Source organism: Malaclemys terrapin, chromosome 5 (genome assembly GCF_027887155.1).
Source record: "Malaclemys terrapin pileata isolate rMalTer1 chromosome 5, rMalTer1.hap1, whole genome shotgun sequence".
Lineage (NCBI taxonomy): Eukaryota > Metazoa > Chordata > Testudines > Emydidae > Malaclemys > Malaclemys terrapin.
The window spans coordinates 109,618,417-109,639,672 of NC_071509.1; the positions used below are offsets into that span (position 1 = coordinate 109,618,417).

The 21,256-nt window shown below is 37.9% G+C and overlaps 1 protein-coding gene across 2 annotated transcripts in view; it reads right to left on the bottom strand.

The window, feature by feature from the left end:
- The window catches only part of PPP3CA (protein phosphatase 3 catalytic subunit alpha), a 305,071-nt gene that overhangs the window by 21,561 nt on the left and 262,254 nt on the right, over window positions 1–21,256 (bottom strand). For both annotated transcript variants that reach the window (XM_054029504.1, XM_054029505.1), the window contains exons 8-10: window positions 19,662–19,756; window positions 9,482–9,607; window positions 6,568–6,642 (exon numbers count right to left, since the gene is read on the bottom strand). In XM_054029504.1, the coding sequence (XP_053885479.1) occupies window positions 6,568–6,642; window positions 9,482–9,607; window positions 19,662–19,756 (296 nt within the window). The remainder of the gene's footprint in view (window positions 1–6,567; window positions 6,643–9,481; window positions 9,608–19,661; window positions 19,757–21,256) is intronic.

Genomic DNA, 21,256 nt, shown 5'->3' on the forward strand with positions numbered 1-21,256 from the left:
CAAACCCACACTACTTGATCTTACAAGTACATTTATTTCTTCAATCACTGTTTAAAATTCAATTTACAAAACAACTACTTTTCAGAACTAGAAAAAACAGCAAGAAATAATCTTATCTGTAAAAGTAAAAATAAGTATAAAAAGTACTTAACCATACCAGATAATAGGCTCAGAGTAAAATAAAGTCAATTTGATAGCACACACATAATATTAAAAATATTACTTCTGAGACGTTTCTGACTCAATTGCACCTTCTAATGAATAGTAAAGGCGAGCAAATAGTTTTAAAATGTATCTTTTTTTGTTTGCAAATTGCCTACAAGTAATTTATGTTTTTGAATTTTTATTTGCCATTCAAAATTATTTGCCAAATACCTTCTGTGAATAACTCGTGTCTATTCAAGAGCAATTTTGAGTATAGGATAGTCACAACTTGAGATTGGACACATAGGTCACATGGTATTATTTCTATTCCCTGATTATAAAAACAACTCTTAGAATCAAGTTTCCGGTGTAAATACTTTGATTTATGAGTTCCAACTTCACCCCTGTAAAAAGGATATACCAAAACCTGCGTGTTACTTCAGATGGACTTAAATCCATGCTTAAGTGGGAATTAAATGGTTCATAGACTGCAAGTTGGCCATCTGCAGAGGTGAATTTCACCCTTTACATATGTTCTCTAATATCACTTAAAATGTACTTGTTCTTTAGACATTCCTGCCAGAAAATTAACTTGCTAGAATATTTGCATAAAGGGGGACAGGAACACAGCCAAAGTTAAAATCTGCTTTTTTATTCAAACATTTTGAATATTATTTTGTAAGCAGTTATTGCTCCTGATATAGTGAATAACAATCTGCATAGGCAGCTTGTTTGACACCTATGATATTTTACTTTGCCTGGATATGTGATTTATACCTTCAGACTTAGAAACAATGCAAGGAAATATCAGTATAGTCTCTTAAAATATTCTGTGAGTGCAGGGCTAAATGGATGGATAATGCTACTGAGTGAAAAAAAACAATTAAGTCCTTCTTGATGTTATAGAAAATCCCAATAATTTAAAAACTGTATTTATCACTAGGAAAATAATACAAAAATTAATTAAATGTAAGCCCTTCTAACTAATTTAATACCTTTCTTCTGTGCATAAATAGGATCTTCTTATGAAATTCCAGGGGGAGGGGGGAGAAACGGATCAGTGAAGTTTGGAGAATAAAAAAAAAATAATAAAGAACATTTGACAACATCAATGGAAAAGCAATATTTATGTAAAGTCTGAAAAACAGAAAAGAAACAAATTAGGTAGGGAACAGCCAAAAAGAAAGAAACAGAACTTAATGATGAGAAGAAAAGAAATACTGTTCTGCTTAATCTGAATTTAATGTTAGTAAATTGTGCAGTGAACTAAAATGCAGCTAGACAATCAGAAACTAATCCTAAATTTTGAACTTGCCATCCATACATGCAATAGTCATTTTTTAAATCCTCCTATAATGCACCTGCTGATTTGATATTCTCATCAGGCTGAATAGGCTGGAGATGCCACTTCTGGGAAAGCCACATAAACCATCCCAGTAATACTGTATACCATGCTGAGAGCTCTTCTCCCCAAGTACTGAGAGGAGATACCTCCAGTCTATATCAGAAATGCATGCACACCCCAAAGGCTAAAGGCAGTTCAGGGGTATTAAAATATGCGAGTCACCAACTGCCCTGTTTCTGAAATTTCAGGGTGAAGGCAAAGCTGAGATCACCCTCATGAGCCATCGGCTTTGATCAGCATGGGAAATGTGCCTGTGCTACCTCCACCAAAATTAATGATGCATGCTGCATTTACGCATTTCCCAGTATGATCAGACCAGAGGATTTCGCACTAAGCAATTTATAATAATCAAATAGAAGCAAATATTATGGATGCAAATATTTTTAATAAAAAACAGCTCATTTTTAATGCAATTTAGTTGCAGCCATCAGGGTCCAGGCACATCATTTCCACTGGAGCACTCATTTGTCACATAGGTTAGGAACTGCTCTCTACACACCACTGCTAAATAGTCCCGTAGGGATAGCATCAACGTTGTCAGGAAGAGGTGTGAAAATCTCAGTATTCCTCCAATGAGTATTCTTTCAGAAATGAAAACAAATACATAAAATTCTCCTTTCTCACTTACCCAAGGAGATTATTATGCAATATCTATTTTTTTCTCATTTGGTTTTATGGGAAAAAAATTGTCCTTTGTTACAATTAAGGGACTGATTGACTTGTGATGCTGAGAATACTATATATGCAGCTAGTAATATACACAGTCTTACTAATAATAGGCTTAGCTGTGATATAAGACAGTGGCTTCTCCTAAAGGTAATTCAGTCTTCATATCAGCTCACTTCTGAGTCTGCCCCCACATAACGATCACTGTGTTGATCAGTGTCCAGTGGGAATGTTTCATAGATTACTGTCCACAGTAGAATGGAAGTTTGATCACCAAAACTGCATTTCGCTTAATAACTCAGTTTAGTCTTGAAGCATACTGCTTTATTCACCAAGCCCCACAGCTCCCAACTGGTGACTAAATGCAGCACTTAAAATTATGATTGCTGCTTTTTCAGTGGCAGGGTTTTAAACCTGAGCTACAGCATTGAAGGTGCTTTGTGACATGAAAATTAAGCCAGGTAATTAAGAAACCTCTTTGTGACAGATCATGAGAGTGCAGCACACAAAGCAAGCAGTACGTTTGTGTCAAGTTGTCTATTATATTATTGCATCACTTTAATTAGTAGCTCATAAGGTTTTTAATTATTTCAATCAAATGTGTTAGGCCAAAAATGCTGCTAATTAAAATATGATGGTACTCTGGATGTATGCTGGTTAGTCAGAAGTACTCTTGTTGCTAGGTGATATGTATGATGTGCAAACCATACAACACACTAGTTAGCATTCACCCAAGACATTTTTTGATGTAACAGGTTACATACCAACTACCATGACAAGCAGGAAAGAAGGGGAAAAATAGGATGGCAAGGGAAAACTATCCAAGTTTGCTATATTATAGATTTAACATTTCTGTCTCTTTAAAGCAGATAAAATTAAAAAGCCAATACAACCAGCCAATGGAACACATGCATTTTGGAAGGGCATTAAAAATGTTATTTAGGGCCCTCCCCCCCGCCCATTAATAGACACTGCCTATAGTGAATGAGGATCAGGACCGGATAAATATCTCCTTTAAGCAAATGAAATTTACTGCGTACTATTTCACATCAACATACTCTGATGGCAGACTGGAACATGCATGACCCAGGTCACTGTTGCTGATTCACAAGAACAGCATGCAGTCAAGTTGGGTGGGTTTGGTGCTTTAATTTTGGAAGGGGCTAGTGATGTGGGAGAGGTAGAGGGATAGAAGGTAAGAAAGGAGAACTAGTGGATGCTGAGAGCTCAAATATTATGATAGATCATTCTCCTTCCTCCTGCTCAGTGCTTTTGGCTCTCAATGCACATAATGAAAGTCAACGAGGAAATGCAAAGAAAAACGCTGCATAGCCTCTGTGGCTCTCACGTCAATTATGTGGGAACCAGGGATAGTGCTTGTATAGATCAAATGGAGAGGAACAAAATCAGCATGAAGCCCATGGAATATGGCAGTAGTAGGCTCTGGAAACTACAGATGGTGCAAAAGAATTCTGAAGTAGTCATGTTAAAGAAAACTATTCCATAAACCAAAATGCATGTGTTATTTTAACTATCAGGCAGTCTTTTCCAAGGTACAATTCTTTTAGGAGGTTGAACAGTAGATGAAGGAAGGAACAAACAGAACATATTCAGACACATTATAAGGGAATGAATGCAAAGACCCTACAAAAGTGTAGTCACAAGGGGCTAAAATAATCATCAGCTTACATCAAGGACACAAATGAAAGGAAAATACCCCTCATATTGCCCTAGAAGCTAGGGTACAGCCTTTCACAGTGATGGAACTCAAGATATTTCAGATGTAAAGACAACTCACAATGCAGTAGAAATCATTTAGAATGCATTGTGAAATTATTATTACATAAATAAATAAATAATCAAACCCCACACAAATGCACACTTAAGCCCTGCTGCTCTAAACCACTCCACACAGGCAAACTTCCTATACCTACAAAAAGCTCCAGTACCTTCACTGGGGCTTTGCACAGGCATAAGGCTATACCCAAGCGGAGTAGATTGCAGGATCAGGGCCATAGTTTGCATTTTACAACTATGAATGGATAACAATGTCAAACAGACATGAGCTAACCTGTGTTAGTCTCATCTATACCTTCTTCCTGTGATTGTATTGGGTATGACATAGTATTTGATAGAGACAGAATTATTCTAATATTTCTGGGGCTCAGAGGGACTATGGCAATAGAAAGAAAAACAAAGAATAATCCTCAGTAGATTTAGACAATAACTTAAAAACCTATAGAAGTGGGAAGTATTTAATTGCTCCTATTTGGAAACTTAATATGAATACAGAAAATAATTTAACATACACATCTGCAAGCCAAAAGACTTCCAGTTTGCTTTCCCTGCTTAGACACCAATGCTGCGGTGAAACAGCTTAAAACAGGAAGGCTGACATGATATATCTCTCTGCAAAACAGATGCCTCACATTCCCACTCAAACACCAAGTAATGTAAAAGAAACAGTGAACATAGAGCATTTTTCCTTCTATTTGATAAGCATGGTAGAATTTTAGGTCACAAAAGTACTTGCATTGAAAGGCCTATGAAGTCTCTCCACTGTACTTGTGGCCATCATCTTGGTCTCTTTCTGCTAAGAAGTAACTTTTGCATAGAGACTTTTAAACATCTAGGCTGAAATTTTCAAAAGCTCTCACATTGGTCTATCTCTGTTCTCATTAAAGTCAGTTGGAGTTGGACCATTGACTTGACAGAAGCAGAGTTAGGCCAAAGCTAAGTGTTTTTGAAAATCCCAACCTGAAAGGTTTTGTCTTTGGTGCCCAAGTCAATGGGACTTAGATATGTGCTTATGTGCTTTCCTGAACCGGGACCTACAAGAACACGGCTCTCCCACTACTATATTTATATTTGGTATATCTGTAAGTCTTCATACATCATCACACAATGTTTTAACTGCAAAATAGCTGGCTATTTACATTTCACAAGCGAAAGATATCAAGTAAAATAGTCAAACAGGTGTTTCTTCTCTGCACTGATTACCAGTTTAAATTGAAGCACTCTCTCTACCTCATCCTCAAGGAGAACTTTTAAAGTCCCAATTGTGTAGCTGTTCCACCAGTGGAATTTCCATTGGCTTCAATGGCAAAACAACTTTCAGAAAAGAGAGGACACAAACTCATTATTTTCCCCTTCCTTTGCAGTTTGTGAATTGTAGAAGTCAATGGCATATTCTCTTCATGTAAGAAAAACAGAGGTTTTTAAAAAAATGCCATTTTAACTGAGAACTGTTAAATTCATGAAATATTTGTCTCAGCCTTATTTATTGATAAACTTTTCACCCCTCCTCTCTTTTTTTGCTCTTCTCCACAAACCTATTACCAAATTCCTTTTAGTTTATGTTCTGTAGAGATATATTTTTCATGCTTTGTGTTCTGATTTTCTTTCTTTCCCTCAAGTTTTAATGTCCCCCCCCCTCCACCTCTCTCTTTAGTGCCTAAGTGTTTTTTTAAGAGACCAAGGAATCATGGAGCACTAGTTTGAAGATAAAAAGAAGTACAGTACAGGTTTGCTTGCAGACAAAGACTGCTCTACGGGATTATTAATATAATGTGAGTATTCACTTACCATGCACTAATTCTAACAGAAAACACTGGATAATAGAATAAATTAATTTACTTCCATGGGACCAAATCCCAAAGGCACTGAGCGCCTTTTACAATGTAGTCAATGGGATCTGAGGTCACTCATCATCATATAGTATCAATTCTCTGGAGCGCTAATGGAGATTTTCCTCTTTTCTGTGCAGAAAGAATAGGTCAGCAACATGTCCCTTTTATATCTGTGTTTGCAATGAACAGCCTTCCTAAGCCAGTGACTGTGTTCAAATTGTTTTCTAATGACTCAAGGATCCAAAGGAGAGTTTTCTGCAGTCTTGGGTACCATCCCCCCAAATCTGCAGTATCTAGCATTCCAGAAGCAGCAGAAAGTCACTCTGGGCCATATAGGCCATTGATTCTAAGTAAAACTCCCCATTGGAAGCACTGGGTAGCTCTGCTTAAAAATCAATAGCACTACGTGGGCCCCTTATATTCAGCAAAACTTGGAGTCAAAGTATTATTTTCTTTCTTTAAAACTAGGACAAGTAACTTTTTTTCTTTTGGCTTGGGTGGGAAGTAGGCAGAGGGGAGAGTTTAATAAATTCTCTCCAAACCATGCATTATGCAAATCTATTGACGTCTAGCACAAACTGTTGTTTTCAGCAGCATGAAAGAACTTAAATGAAATCCATAAAACCAGGACACTATCCCTAATGTTAGTAACTGAGACTTACAAATAATTCCAAAGCAAAACAAACCAACAAATAATCTCAATGGAGGGCAGAAAGCTCTTACCATCAAAACCATCTTCCTCTGACCCTAATTCATCATCTGAGCAGATGTTCAGCACATTTACCAGCATCTCTGTCACTGGAGAGGAAAAACAAATGAGAAACATGAATGGTGAGTTTTCCTCATCAGTCTGAGAGCAGGCTGTCGCGTAGTAGTGTTAATGAATATAAGCAAACAAATAGCACCTCATCCAATTTTTAAACTGTTTGCACCTTATATTATATTTGTAGTAATATAAACTTGGGTCCAAAGATCTCATGTGGTTAATAAGGGGTTGTTGATATGGTTTCCTGGTAAAAACTGGTCAAATTTAAAGGCACACTGCAATAAGAAGACCCTTATATTTAAAAAAAAAAAAAAAAAAAAAAAAAGCGTGTTCTCTCTGAGTCACTAGCAGCAACCTAGATTACAACAAAACAAAATAATTTTAAAATCCTGCTTTACATTTTCCTTGGTCATGGAGTTTTAGTTTTGTCTTTTCACTCAGGTTGGACAATGAAACTAGACTGGTCTAGGGTAAAATGCTGTAGTTTGGGATTCCCAGATCTGGAGGTTTTATAAGCAACTAAGATATCCATACTGAATAAATAATAAAATAGATCATGAAAATGATCCTGTTTGTATTAATGTTTTTTTAATATGTATTTTATTTTAACAAAGCCTAACGTTCTATGGCTAATGCAAATTGACAGTATCTTTAAGGTCAGGACTTACTGCAGATATTTCATTATTGCTGAAAGAGCAATATGTTTAATTTCTTTATTTTGTAACTTGCACTCCAAGCAGTCTGCTTCAAGCTGTTCCTAAACCACTCTTAGCCCATTTCAGACCCAGTGGCAGTGAAAGACTGACCAGAGAGTGTACAGTGCAAAAACAGCCAAAACTCACGCCAGGAGATGGGATTTAGAATTCTAGAAAAGACTGGGTTACTACGTAAAAATGTCAAATCATTAGCAGATAGACAAGTGAAAAACTCCACTACATCTACATGTATTAAGCATCATTAAAAGTGTTACCAGGCATGTCTGGACTTGCATTAGCTATAAAGGTTGGAGATTTAATTTCAAATCGGGTGGTTACTAAAAATTCTCTTCTGTGATAGCCACAGTGGTCTGACAGATTAAAAGGGTGAACAGAACTCTATTGTTCATAAATTAGTCAGGCATTTATCTTTTTCACTTGAAGTATTAGTGGAATCACTTCCACAGTGACAAGGACTGGTGTAACTAACACTGTGTAACATATACAGCTTCCTACCTTGGTTGGCCTTTGAGGGGGAAAAATCTATTAAAGAAATAAAAAAAAACCCCTATGTAGAGCACAAAAACATATGTTCAACAGCTTTATTTTGCTAGATTCCTCTAATACCCATTTTGGATTTTCAGTCAAAGTACCAGAAGTATCACTGAGGACTTGAGCATGGAGTGAGACATGGAAAATAGGGGAGAGAAAACAGGAAGAAAAGGAGAAATCCTGTGATCAGATGCTCAATGTGGATCTTTACTATATGTTCTGCATTCCCGCCCCAAATAGTTCCTTACGGTCTGTAGGAGTTTTCTGGGGGACCACGTGCAGAATATGCAACAAAGGTCTAACACGTGAGCCAGAAAGCATGATTTGCCTGAAAACTGGGATTGGCCATATTTATGGTTCAACAAAATGAATTCATTTTACTGTCTTTTAAAAAGCCTGAAAAAGACACATCGGCAAGGACTACAGAACTTCCTCTATCAGTGGAAACACGCATGGAGACAACAAATGCCTTGCTAGCACACCCTGCAGTGTCAATGAAGACTACCCTCAGCATTGCTTGTTTGTTCACACTGGCCTTGGGCATCCCACTATTGGCTTTACCTCGACCACTCTTTCAAAGAGCCACTGTTTAGAATATAAATGAGTAACTGAAAACTGATCATGACTGTAAGTAAAGCCACAGCGGGCTGCATTTTCAGTTGCCTATTAAGATAAAATAGTACTATTCCAAGCAGCTTGTAAGAGTTCATTTTAACTTTCTGGCAGTAACTGCTGTTGCAGCTACACATTGTATCACATTGCAAGAATCAAAGCAAGTTTCATAGCTCTCTAGTTTTAAATCAGATGAACTGCTGGTTTTTAAATACTCATACTTCATGTTTTGGACCAAAGCGGTCTAGCCTCCAGTTGTGTACTTGCCAGTCACAGCTTAATGTGGTCACAAAGCCCCTATGGCATTGTCCAACAATGACATTTCTGTAGTATGGTAAGGCACAAAACTAATGGCCGTTACAGGGCTGGGATAGCTTAGTGAGATGTCATATATTTCAGGGGTTTTCCACCCCCGCAGAAAACCAAATGAAAGAGAAGAGCACAGTGGGTACCAATGTGACATGATCTGAATTTACTGCTCAAGGGAGAAATGCATGACTGCGTCAGCAGATTAGAGGCCAGCTGGCGAAGTGTGTATATATATATATATATATATATATATATATATATATATATATATATATATATATATATAACAGTGACACAGCTGGTGTGGTCTTCTCCAACCAGCAAATGGCAATATCACAATGCCCAAAGAGTTCATCAAATAAATTGAAGTGAATCCATGACTTTTATCTCCAACTGAAATGCAAACCTATTTCCAGAGCACTCTGATCATGGCACAGCCGTTATTACTCTGCTCTGAAAAAAAGCAAAAATCATAAAAGATGCAGAATGTGGGAATGGTCAAGGCTGCACTCCCTGAAGTGTTACTTCAGATGTAGCCTCATCACTACACCCTCAAAAAGCCTCTCTCTTAGATCCACCTCCAAGCTCTTTACAGCCATGCAACCCAGCCCACTGGAACTGTTAATGGTAGTGGTGCTTGGGTAACCCTAACCTCCAATCCCACTTCATGTTGTAGCTTTCACGAGCACAGCAAGTTACTAACCTTTCTCTCCAACAAATGGTAAGGACCAGGTAAACACATCCATGAAATTTGGAAGCCAGTATGGGTGAGGGGAACAGTTGAACTGTCTGATATTCATAACATTGTTCTCATACTTCAATACTGCAGCTAAGAGAAAGGAAAGAAAAAGAAACATTAATTGCATGTGTGACATAATCCCACCAGAGGTCAAAAATAGCAATAGAACTTAAATTCTATAAATGTGCTACAGTATATCAAACAAAAGAAACCAATATAGAGGTTTCTGAAATATAAAAGCTAAATATTTCTGTGCTTGTGGAGGGAAAGTTATCTTTCATATGGCCAATATAAAATAACTTAGTTATTATTAGCATAACACAATGACATACAAGCCCTGAACGATGAAGTTTAGAGGAGAACCCAGATGAAATATTTGAGAACCCAGACTAAGATACTACATATTGGAATCACCATTCATCACAATGGTGATGCTGCGACACATCCATTCTGATGGTGTATTTATATATATATATATTTTAAATAAGGGTCACTTAAAATTGAATTTATAAAGAAAAAGGGAACAGTGTGTCTTTAAAAGACAACTAAAAGACCTTTTAGATAACCTTTACTTGTATATTATGTACTAGTATTTAAGCATAGTTCTGAACATAATCCTGTTTATGATGCTTACTGCTTGTGGTTAAAGTGGTTAAGACCACATCACTTCAGTCTGTTCTGCTAACAGCAATCCACTTCCATGATGTATGTGATGTCAATTCAATGGCCTAAGTGCAATGTCAGCAAACAATTACTAATCCGGTGACACTAGACTGTACACTGGTAGTGTACCTTTATATGAATTAAGTTCAATTTGCCTGAAAACCAGCTAAGTCTTTAGTGGTGAATTTTGTTCATAGTGGACAACTTTGTTCCAATAGCCAGTGTTAACTTAGGGTAGGTCTACATTTATGGTGGCATGTAGATTACAGACACTGCATGCCCCGCTAGCATGAGTATAAATAGAGCAAATGGTGAGGTACTGCTTAGGCAAGTAGAGTACAGACACGCCAGAATCCTAGTGTATATATCCTATATGGCTCTCTACATGTCTGAGCAATGCCTCCCATGTGTACACTGCTATTTTTAGCATTGTCGTTTCCCTCTGCTGGAGCCTTTCCCCATTGCAGTGAAAGATTCTGTCTGTGGGGAAAGGCTCTGGCCGGGGAGAGGCAGCAGGAGGAGACTCCAGCAGCTCCCGACTGCCAGAGCCTTTCAATGCCACAGCGAATGTATGTAGCGATACGCTGCAGTGTGGACGCAGCATGTCTCTCACTATGGCATGTAGCTACACATACCCTGCATGCTATCGCAAGTGTGGACGAGGCCTTAAAGTATGTCTGTACAGCAGCTGGGAACAAGCTTCCCAGCATGGGTAGACAAACTCATACTAGCAGAGCTTGAGTTAGCATACTAAAAGTAGCAGTGTGGATGTTGTGGCTTGGTCTGAAGGTTGGAATCTCATGCCTGGGGAGGGGGGGGGGGGGGGGTGTCAGGCGAGCTATTTCTAGCAGGCACTAGAGGGGCTCAAACTAGCATGTCTATCCAGGCTGAGAGGTGTGTTCCTAGCTGCAATGTAGACATACCGCTAAAGTCAATATTTGCACAAGGTCTGATGACTATATTATATGTCAATAATGTTTAAGACTACATTTGTCAAAATACTGTATGCAAGTGAGAAATAATCTCCCTTCCCCCCGTTCACTTCTTTCCCACACCTGGTCTATATAAAGCAGATACGGTATTGCTGCTTTAATACATTCTATCTTTATTTCCTCAAAGAAATAATCTTAAATCCACATTGTAAACAAGGGGCTATGTGACCTTCAGATGTATTAAAAAGAACCCCTGTCTCTCAATCCCTCCATTTTGTGCCAACCATCATGGTACCTGGGTGGCCAAGGACATTCTGGAGCCTAATCTCTCAGGGCATAGAAGGCGGCTGATATAATTTATGTAATCTCCTTGCCCAATCAGACAATTTTTGTTTAACAAATCATGTTTGACTCTTGAGCATTCCATAGTCACACAGTTGGCTACTCCGCTTTCCAGTAAAAGGAGGTGACTAAGCACTGCTTGTCTGACTTCAACAGCAACGGGACAACTAATGTCAGTCCTTTCAATAAGCATTCTTCATATTTTGCCTGAGGTCACCAAAAAGGAGATCAAGAGTCATTCTCTTCATATGTGGAAAAGCATGTATTTCATTACTGGCTGTGCGGCAAGAATGAATCAATGCTGCTTTGGAAGCCAAATGAAAAAGGCGTATTTAATTATTTGAAGATGTATTTAATGCACTAATGCTCACAAATAATCATTTTACTGAGTTTAGCTGGTTTCCCTCCCCCACTTTTCTTTTTTCCATTCATTAAGAAAATGTTTAATAATTGAGAAAGTTAAAGAAATAATTTTTACAAGCAACTTTGGGAAAAGGTCTCTAGAAATGCCTCTGATTCATTAACAGGGCAGTAGGAGAAAAATCAGCCAAAATATGAATGCTTTTTAGTATTCTTTTAAAAAAGTGAAGGAAATTAATAATTGATTTTGAGATCATCTAAATGCTACTCTCACTTACACCATATTAATAATGTATCTATTTGAACTCCACATCCATATGAATTAGCTTTAAAATAACAATTGACACTTCATTTCAAACTTTTCCTCCTGGTTAAAGGGTAGTGAAGTTCCCTATAAATCACCTGAACAGCAAAGGAGAAACACACTGTATAACACATGCACGTAAAAAAAAAAAGTAGAAAAATTCCCTTATGTTACATCATATTTACAAAAGAATAAAATACTGCACAGTAGTTTCAAAGTGCCACATGGACTTTTCTGAATTTGTAATTTTAAATGTTTTCAATTTCCAAATGTGGTAGAGAAAATCATTAGTTTTTTGTGTTAAGCAACCAAGCAAGACGACTTACAATGTAATCACAGGAAGAGCTGGTTTATTCATATAACTCAGATTATTACAGTTTACAAAATGGTAGTCTGCAGTACTTTAGGAAGGAGCAAAATTGCAGCTACATCAAGACCACCACACTTCCCAGCAACATTACCAGTTTACCTGACCTTTTTAACCCTAGAGGTTGCCCCCCCCCTCCCCCGGCAATGGGTATTTTGTTTCTTGAAATGAGATATTTAGCCTCTCTCCCTATAGCTCTAATGGTACTTCCCTAATGGAAAGGAGAGCTTCTGAACCAATGGAGAAGCTCCTTGTTGTTAGTTCAGATCTTTTTGTAATTTTAGAGTACAGTAACTCCTCACTTAAAGTCGTCCCAGTTAACGTTGTTTTGTTGTTACATTGCTGATCAATTAGAGAACATGCTTGTTTAAAGTTGCGCAATGCTCCCTTATAAGGTTTGCAGTCACCTGCTTTGTCCACTGCTTGCAGGAAGAGCAGCCCATTGGAGTTAGTTGGTGGGGGCTTGGAACCAGGGTAGACCGGCAGCCCCTCTATCAGCTCCCTGCTCCCCTAAGTCCCTGTGCGGCAGCCAACCAGCAAGTTATCAATTGCCGGCAGTTCAGCTGGTCCCTTCCCGCACTGCCATGTGCTGCTCCTGCCCTCTGCCTTGGAGCTGCTTGTGAGAGCCTCCTGCTTGCTGTGCGGGAAGGGGCAGAAGGGGGCTAATGTCAGGGTGTCCCCCTCCCCCGTGCTCCTGCACCCCACTTACCAAATCTCCATGGGAGGGGGGGCGCAGACGACATGACAGGGCTCAGGACGGAGGGAGCTTCCTGGAAGCAGCTACTGTCTCAACTTGCTGATCTACTTAACAAGGCAGTATACTTAGAGTGGGGTCAGCCTACTTAAAGGGGCAATGCGCATCTCTCTCTCTCTCTCTCTCTCTCTCTCACACACACGGTGTATGTCTCTGTCTGCCATGCTGTCTCCCCTCCCTCCATTCGTACTGCCTTGTAGAGTGTGAGGCTACATTAACAACAATGGGTTAACCCTTGAGGGCTCAGCCGAGTGCTAGTTCATCATTTAGCAGTAAGGCATTCCCTGGGAAATATCCCACCCTCTTCCACCCTCTGACTTCAGTACCTCAATCAAGCGTCACAATCATCATCGCTGTGTACAGTATTAAATTGTTTGTTTAAAACTTATACTGTGTGTGTACATATAATATAGTCTTTTGTCAGGTGAAAAAAATTTCCCTGGAACCTAACCCCTCCATTTACATTAATTCTTATCGGGAAATTGGATTTGCTTAACATCGTTTTGCTTAAAGTCGCATTTTTCAGGAACATAACTACAACGTTAAGCGAGGAGTTATTGTATCAGGAAAGATTCTATCTCCCTCATTTCTCCAATACACTCGGTGAAAAAAGTAGTGGACACCTTAGCTGTTGCAGGTGACCCAACTGTTCTGGAACAACATTTAGCTTCGGGATTTTTCATGAGCACTAGTTTGCAGAGTATCTGATCACTGGGGTGAAAAAAAAAAAGGGGAGCCACAGGATGCATTCCTCCAATTATAAAACAATCAAGACAAAAGAGAAAATTGAATCTCTTGAACATCAGTAATGTCATTAAGTGGAAATCACACTGGTCCAAAGTTCTGGCACCTGATACATTCACTCCTGGACCAGGACCAAAAAAAGCAGTATGATATCAAGAAGGCAGTTGCGGTTTTAAGATCTATTATAAAAAACCAGAGCAAGAAACTTATGGTTTTATTAATAGCCATATGAATTCGAATATGATTTTAGCAATCACTATCCTAAGGAACAAGAAGATTTAGGAACCAATATTTTATAACATCTTATATAATCTAACTGTGTGTAATTGCAAATTGTGTAATATTGATTACTAACATTAGTAATTTGTGAGACATCAGCTGTTCATAAAGTAAAATATATTACATGTACCCCCCTCAAACTTTAATTCTGTTTTATGAAGACAGAATTTTAGTCACCAGCAGGGATTTTTTCATTACTTTTGACTTTTTTGTTAAACGGGTAAGAAAAACACGATCCATAATAAGAATAGGTTTATGGGGTGAAATCCTAACCCCACAGACGTCAATGGAAAACTTTCCAATAACTTCAATGAGGGCAGGATTTCACCCATGAAGAATAAATCTTGGCAATCAGACTTGAGTACTTTTTTTTTTTTTTTTTTGAAAGACCAACAGTTACTGGATGAAAGGAATTATATCTTGATTTTAGTATAGCATTTGATACAATCTCTCACAAAATTAATTCGTATTGATTTGAACATATTAACATGGCCAGTGTGGGCTGATGACTGGCAGCTCAGTAAGCAAACAGCAAAGATAAAACAGCGATGATTTGAGTTAAGGAGAGCTATCTAGTGCAGATGTGATCTTTGGTGGGTTGTCTAGGGTGTAATTGATGGCAATGTCTAGTAAAATGCTGCAAGAGTTGGTGTAATGTACAAGGGCAGTAAACATCTCCATTTATGATACGGAAGAGGAGGTCAAGAATACTAAAGGGACTGGATTTGTGGATCCTGAACTGGGAGGAACTCTGACCACTAGTGAGGGGAAAGAAATGTAGAGAGGTTGTAAAGGGCAAAGCAAACAAAATGAGAATCAACTTGAAAAAACACAGCTCCAGAAAACAACAACAAAATTCATTGGGTAACCTGAGGTACTGATTTATGAGGAAAGATTCAAAGAGCTAAACTCTTAAAATGGGTTGCAAGTACAGTAAAATTATTGTAACAAACATTAAAGGGATGTAGCAATTATTCCAAAATCAAGAGTTATAAATCCAAGAAATTCAGAGTTAAGGTTACCCTTAAATTCACACATATTAAGGTATAGAAATGCAGAGTCAGAACATCCAGATAACACTGCTGGGTAGCAACATCTTGCAATAACCATAGAGATAAGATTAAGACATTTTAGAGTTTGTGGCCCCAGATTAGATTTAAATGATTTTTAAATATATATTAGATTTTCTTTTTTCCCTTCATTGTGTCACTCTTACAAAATGGTCACTGCTTCCTAGTATTTCCTAAGAGAGTGAAGCCAGCATCTTATGGCCTCAGTGCCCTTTAGAACAATAGAAGACTGATGGTGAAATTGAGACAGTCATCTAATTAGGGGCAATCTATAACGTTGGTCCCACTGACAACAATCAGGGATGGCAACCACTTTGAAATAAGGCATTTCTCAGTGGAAATCTCTGTAGTGGAGCATAATTCTTCAGCCCCTGTGAAGGAGAAACTTTCAGTTATGAATAATAATGAGGAAAAAATGACCATTAATCGTAAAAGAAGTCTTCAGATGTATCCTATGCAGAGTTTCAGTGAGTTTTGCTATAAAGGACATCTGAAGCATCTGTGTAATTCGTACACTAAGATCATTCAGGAAAAAAGTGGTCTGACATTGGGTGCTAAATTTTTTTAAAGGAACCATTTTAAAATTAATTTTTACAAACTAATCAATCAACCTGCTTGTAAATTATCAGAAAATTCATTCTGTGCTCAGAGAATAAGTTTTGTAATTTTGGGGAGGATATACTGCATTCTATATACAAAACAAAGCACTGGAATCCCTGCTTTAAGTGAAAAGCTTAATCTCAACTTTAACAATGGAACCATGAGTTGTGCTTCCAAATAATATAACAGAATGGCTAACTAGTGACTACATTTCATGCATGAGGGGACAGGCTGGGGAAAAGGGGTGGTAAAAATACTGGGGGGTGGAAATAGTAACAAAGGGAAAGGAAATATTTAATGTGGTACACAGGGTTATGACTAGAGTAACAGGATGAAATATAGAAAGGAAAAATTTAGGTTGAACATACCAGGAAAACCTTCCCTAATAGTAAGTTCTATTTAAATCATAGAATAATTTCTCCCAGAGAAATAGCCAAATTCCCAGTTCTTGGGACTTTGATCAGTAGATCAAATAAGTCACTTGTAGTGAACATGCCTACACTGGCAATGATACCCTAATCATTTTTTATCATCTTTGTTGCTATGATAACAAGTGGTCTTTTATATAAGCGCAGTGAGGAATGCTAGATAAAACAGATAGGTTTGATACAATAAAACAAAGATGATAAACAAATCAGATTATTACATCATTCCTCTGTCCCTTATGGTACTATTTCCCCAAGTATCTTTATTTTGAGATGTGCTACCGGGCACTTTTTCAAGGTGTCCACAACACCTCCCTTTTTGCTGTCTTCTGTGAATTTCATAAACACGCTATTTACCCCTTTTTCTAGGGCATTAATGAAGATCTCACAAATAATAAATGTAGAGGCTGCTTTCTTGCTTTTTATAGTACTGTAGATCCCCTTTGCATAATCTGTTGTTTCTCTCTCCTGATCTGATTTTTTGTCTTCGCAACACACTATGGACTTTAAAGGGTTTGGGAAGACACATCCTGTTATTCTTGTCAAAATATTCCAACTCCCCAGTGGATATATCAGTGTTATAAGATGTAATCTTTTTTAAAAAAAAAAAAACCCTCCAAGATGAGCGTTTGCCTTCAGATAGCTAGTTAAATTATTCATTCAGCCAAAAAACCCCTTAATTTTTAAAAGTGACAGTCAGAAACTAAAGTATAAACTTATTGACAATAATAAACAGAAGTGATTGACTACTACTGAGTACTGTACAATTTCCCACTTCTGTATCTATTGTCCCAGCAAAAATAGCACTACTGTACATCCTGATGTCCTAATCTTATCTAATCTATGGTCTGTCATACCTAGGAATCACGGAACATGTAAGATGACTCATTTCTGAGACTGATATGATTCCCTGAGATTTGGGGATTTAAAATTCAGATGCTGAGTTCTATTTTATCATTGTTCTTGTGTGTCAAATGCTTGCCATAATGACAAAAGCCTGTACTGCTAACCCCCATATTCCTAATACGAACACTTTAAGAAACACAATTACAGGCAACCCTGAAATGCTGCTCCAACCTACTTTACTACTATAGACCCGCTAAGGGGAACTACAGGTATCTACTCGATCAGAAATCTCTCCCCCACAAATAACACCTTTCTTTGCCCTGACCTGTTGATGCTGCAAAACTGCCTTACACTGTCTTTACTGCACTTCCAATTCCTAAGTCTCTTGTGCTGATCTGTGTTGCTAGGACTCAAAATATATTTGCTTAAGCACAGTTCATACATACTTTACTTTCTGCATAAATAGCTACTGATAGCAAGGCTTTGATGTTGCTGGTAGTGTACCTTTAATAATTTTTTTTGCAAGTTAACATGTATTTGTATTATGCCAAAATATGCTAAATCTAGCTTCTAGCAGTTAACCAATTTCTTCCCTCACATATAGTAAATCATTTGCATAATAGCTTTTTGAAGTGCTTAGAAGTTTTATACAATAACCTATTAAAATCATGCTAGTGCTGAAGTCTCTTTTCTTTTGCACATTTTATACCAAATACTTTCTTTGTCTGTAGGCAAGGACTGAAAACCCCATCTGTCCCCTTAGGAAAGCTAAACACCTTGTAATGGGTTAATAGGTCGGGACCATGGAAACGGCAGTCTATAATGAAACTATCCTCATTAACATGGTAAGGAAAAAGTAGTTATGAAGGTCTTTATAGTCCCCATATTTTCTTTCACCTATAGGGTGACCAGATGTCCTGATTTTATAGGGACAGAACTGATTTTGGGGTCTTTCTCTTATATAGGCTCTTATTACCCCCTACCCCCATCCCGATTTTTCACATTTGCTGTCTGGTCACCCTGTTCACCTACCATAACATACTAGTTTTATTCCAACTGGAGTAACAGAAAGTGAAGATATCCTGCTTGGTATATTGGATTTAGCATAGGAGTTATTGGAATGCTCTGATTTAGAACAGCTTTTTTTCTGCAACTCATTAGGGGAAGGTTTCAGAGTAGCAGCCGTGTTAGTCTGTATCCGCAAAAAGAACAGGAGTACTTGTGGCACCTTAGAGACTAACAAATTTATTAGAGCATAAGCTTTCGTGGACTACAGCCCACTTCTTCGGATGCATATAGAGTTAAACATATATTGAGGAGATATATATACACGCATACAGAGAGCATGAACAGGTGGGAGTTGTCTTACCAACTCTGAGAGGCCAATTAAGTAAGAGAAAAAAACTTTTCAAGTGATAATCAAGCTAGCCCAGTACAGACAGTTTGATATGAAGTGTGAGAATACTTACAAGGGGGGAGAGATTCAATGTTTGTAATCTTGTAAGTATTCTCACACTTCATATCAAACTGTCTGTACTGGGCTAGCTTGATTATCACTTCAAAAGTTTTTTTCTCTTACTTAATTGGCCTCTCAGAGTTGGTAAGACAACTCCCACCTGTTCATGCTCTCTGTATGCGTGTATATATATCTCCTCAATATATGTTTAACTCTATATGCATCCGAAGAAGTGGGCTGTAGTCCACGAAAGCTTATGCTCTAATAAATTTGTTAGTCTCTAAGGTGCCACAAGTACTCCTGTTCTTTTTTCATTAGGGGAACTTACAGTCACTGTAAGTGCTGTAGTGACTGTTGTAGTAACTTAATGTAAGCTGCATCCACTTGTATTTAGGTTGTGTTGAGTCTTCACAGAGTGGCTAGTATATTATTTAAGCAGCAGGCTTTTTTGTTTATGTATATTTTCCTCTCTTTGCACTATATGTAAAAATGATTAACAAAACATGAAATAGGGTGCTCAGATACTATGGGCTCTATAAGAACCAAGATTATATTATGACCGAGACTTTTCTATATAACGCCCATTAATCTTACGAAGTAACAAAGGGCCAGATGGCTTATTTTAAAAAGTAGCAGAGGGCTTAGAAAATCTCAACCGTAAGTGCTTCCTCCAGTTATTAGAATTGTTGCCAATTTAATTCCCCAAATAAAATTTTATTTAACAACTGACACTCAAAATACAAAAGTATCCAAGGACTCATAAGACAGAAACATAAAAGTATTTAGCTATCTGTATATACACACACACACACACACACACACACACCCCTGATTGGTACACATCTCATTAAATTTATATTGCGCAACAAAGTAAACAGGCATGAACTAATAAAAGGACAAAGAGTCAATGCAAAGAATCAAAAACGGGAAACTACATAAAACGTTTGTGTAAAGAGATAATGCTACTACTGTGCATCAACAGAAGGAAGAGAGCCCTCCTACCTTTGTTATTGTACACATCTAGATAGTTTGGTGCTGAAAAAATTGTAATTAGTGAAGGGAAGCCTGTTGTTTGGCTTTTCCTGTACATACGATACCTAAAGGAAATGACAGGTTATATTAATAGTATTATTAATCATTTTTACAGTGCTCTAAGCGTACAACATGTCACTGACTTATCACAGGCCAAAAAAAGCAACAGATCACTCCAAATGGTTTTACCATGTGAAGTTACAAGCAACAACAGAAATAAATTATCTTTAAAGCTATGCATGAAGGATTTGCTATAGATTTAGAACTTGCATATAGTTGGGATTACTGTGATTTCAAGTAGAGATAGGTTTCAGAGTAGCAGCAAGTAGAGATAAACTCAAATGGTGCAAATTGTGATTTCCATGTTGTTTGTACCAGTGCAGCTACACTGGTTGCTGGTTCCTAGTGACCGAAACCCAATTATGCAAAGTGTGGTAGGAAAGAAAATACTAATGAGGAGCATTACACATTCCGGGTGAAATCTTGGGCTCCCTGAAGTCATCGGGAGTTTTGCCACTGACTTCAACAGGATCAGGTTTTCACCCTTCATCTATTGATGGAGGATTCTTCTCAAAATAAATTTGCAAAGGGATTATAAAATACTCAAAGAGATAGAATAGGTAAACTAATTCAGATGTCTTGGAGCACCATGGGACACAGGCATTTCTATAGTAACCTCCCCCAGAGTGTTATGCTTCAAAATCAGTATTAATAAAGAATAAAGCACATTCATGAAATTACAAATTACATCATTTTACAACCATGCAACGCAGTATCACCCAGAAATATACTTCCCCCTATGGAAAAAAAGCTTAGCTTCACAATGGAATGTCAAATCTAGTCCAGTCCATAGACTAGCATGTTAATGCCTATACATTTTCATTACTCATCCCTGCTGGCTTGTACAGACCAAAGGCATATTGTTTCAGCAGGGCAATATTTAATCAATCAGTAATGGAATGGGACACCTGCAGAATCTGGAAGCAAATTAACAAAATGGAATTTCCCCCTTAGCAAGGCACAAGTAATACCCAATACTGCACTTTAGTTCTCTAATAATTTCTAGTAATTCCAAAAGAAACCACAGAATTTGACAATTGTCCACAAAAGGAAGGAAAAGTATCACACCGATTCATTGAAATAGCTTTTCGGAATTTCAGTTTAGAAGGTTCTCCCCACTCACTGTGCGTGTTGCACCATGCTTTAGGATAGCCTAGCTCTCTCACTCCTGCAGGCTTGTGGAGAGGTGGGGGTGGGAGCAGTCAGGGCCATGGGCTCACCCCACTACCAGCCACCTTGGGACAAATGATGGGAGTGGGCTCTGTGCAACAGGGTATGAGACGGCTTCTTGAGCTATTCTCCCCACCCTGTGTACCAGTATAAGCGATAGCCAAAAGGTTGCTCTGCAAACAACCTGTATATACTGAAAACAAATACTTTTCCTAATCAAAATGACACCATTTCCTTTTAGGATGCTGTGATGTTATCTGATAAAATATGATCATGTAGATCATTGTTGCTACCACTGTTATACGAGTGCAACAAATCTTTTACAAAGTGTGTCA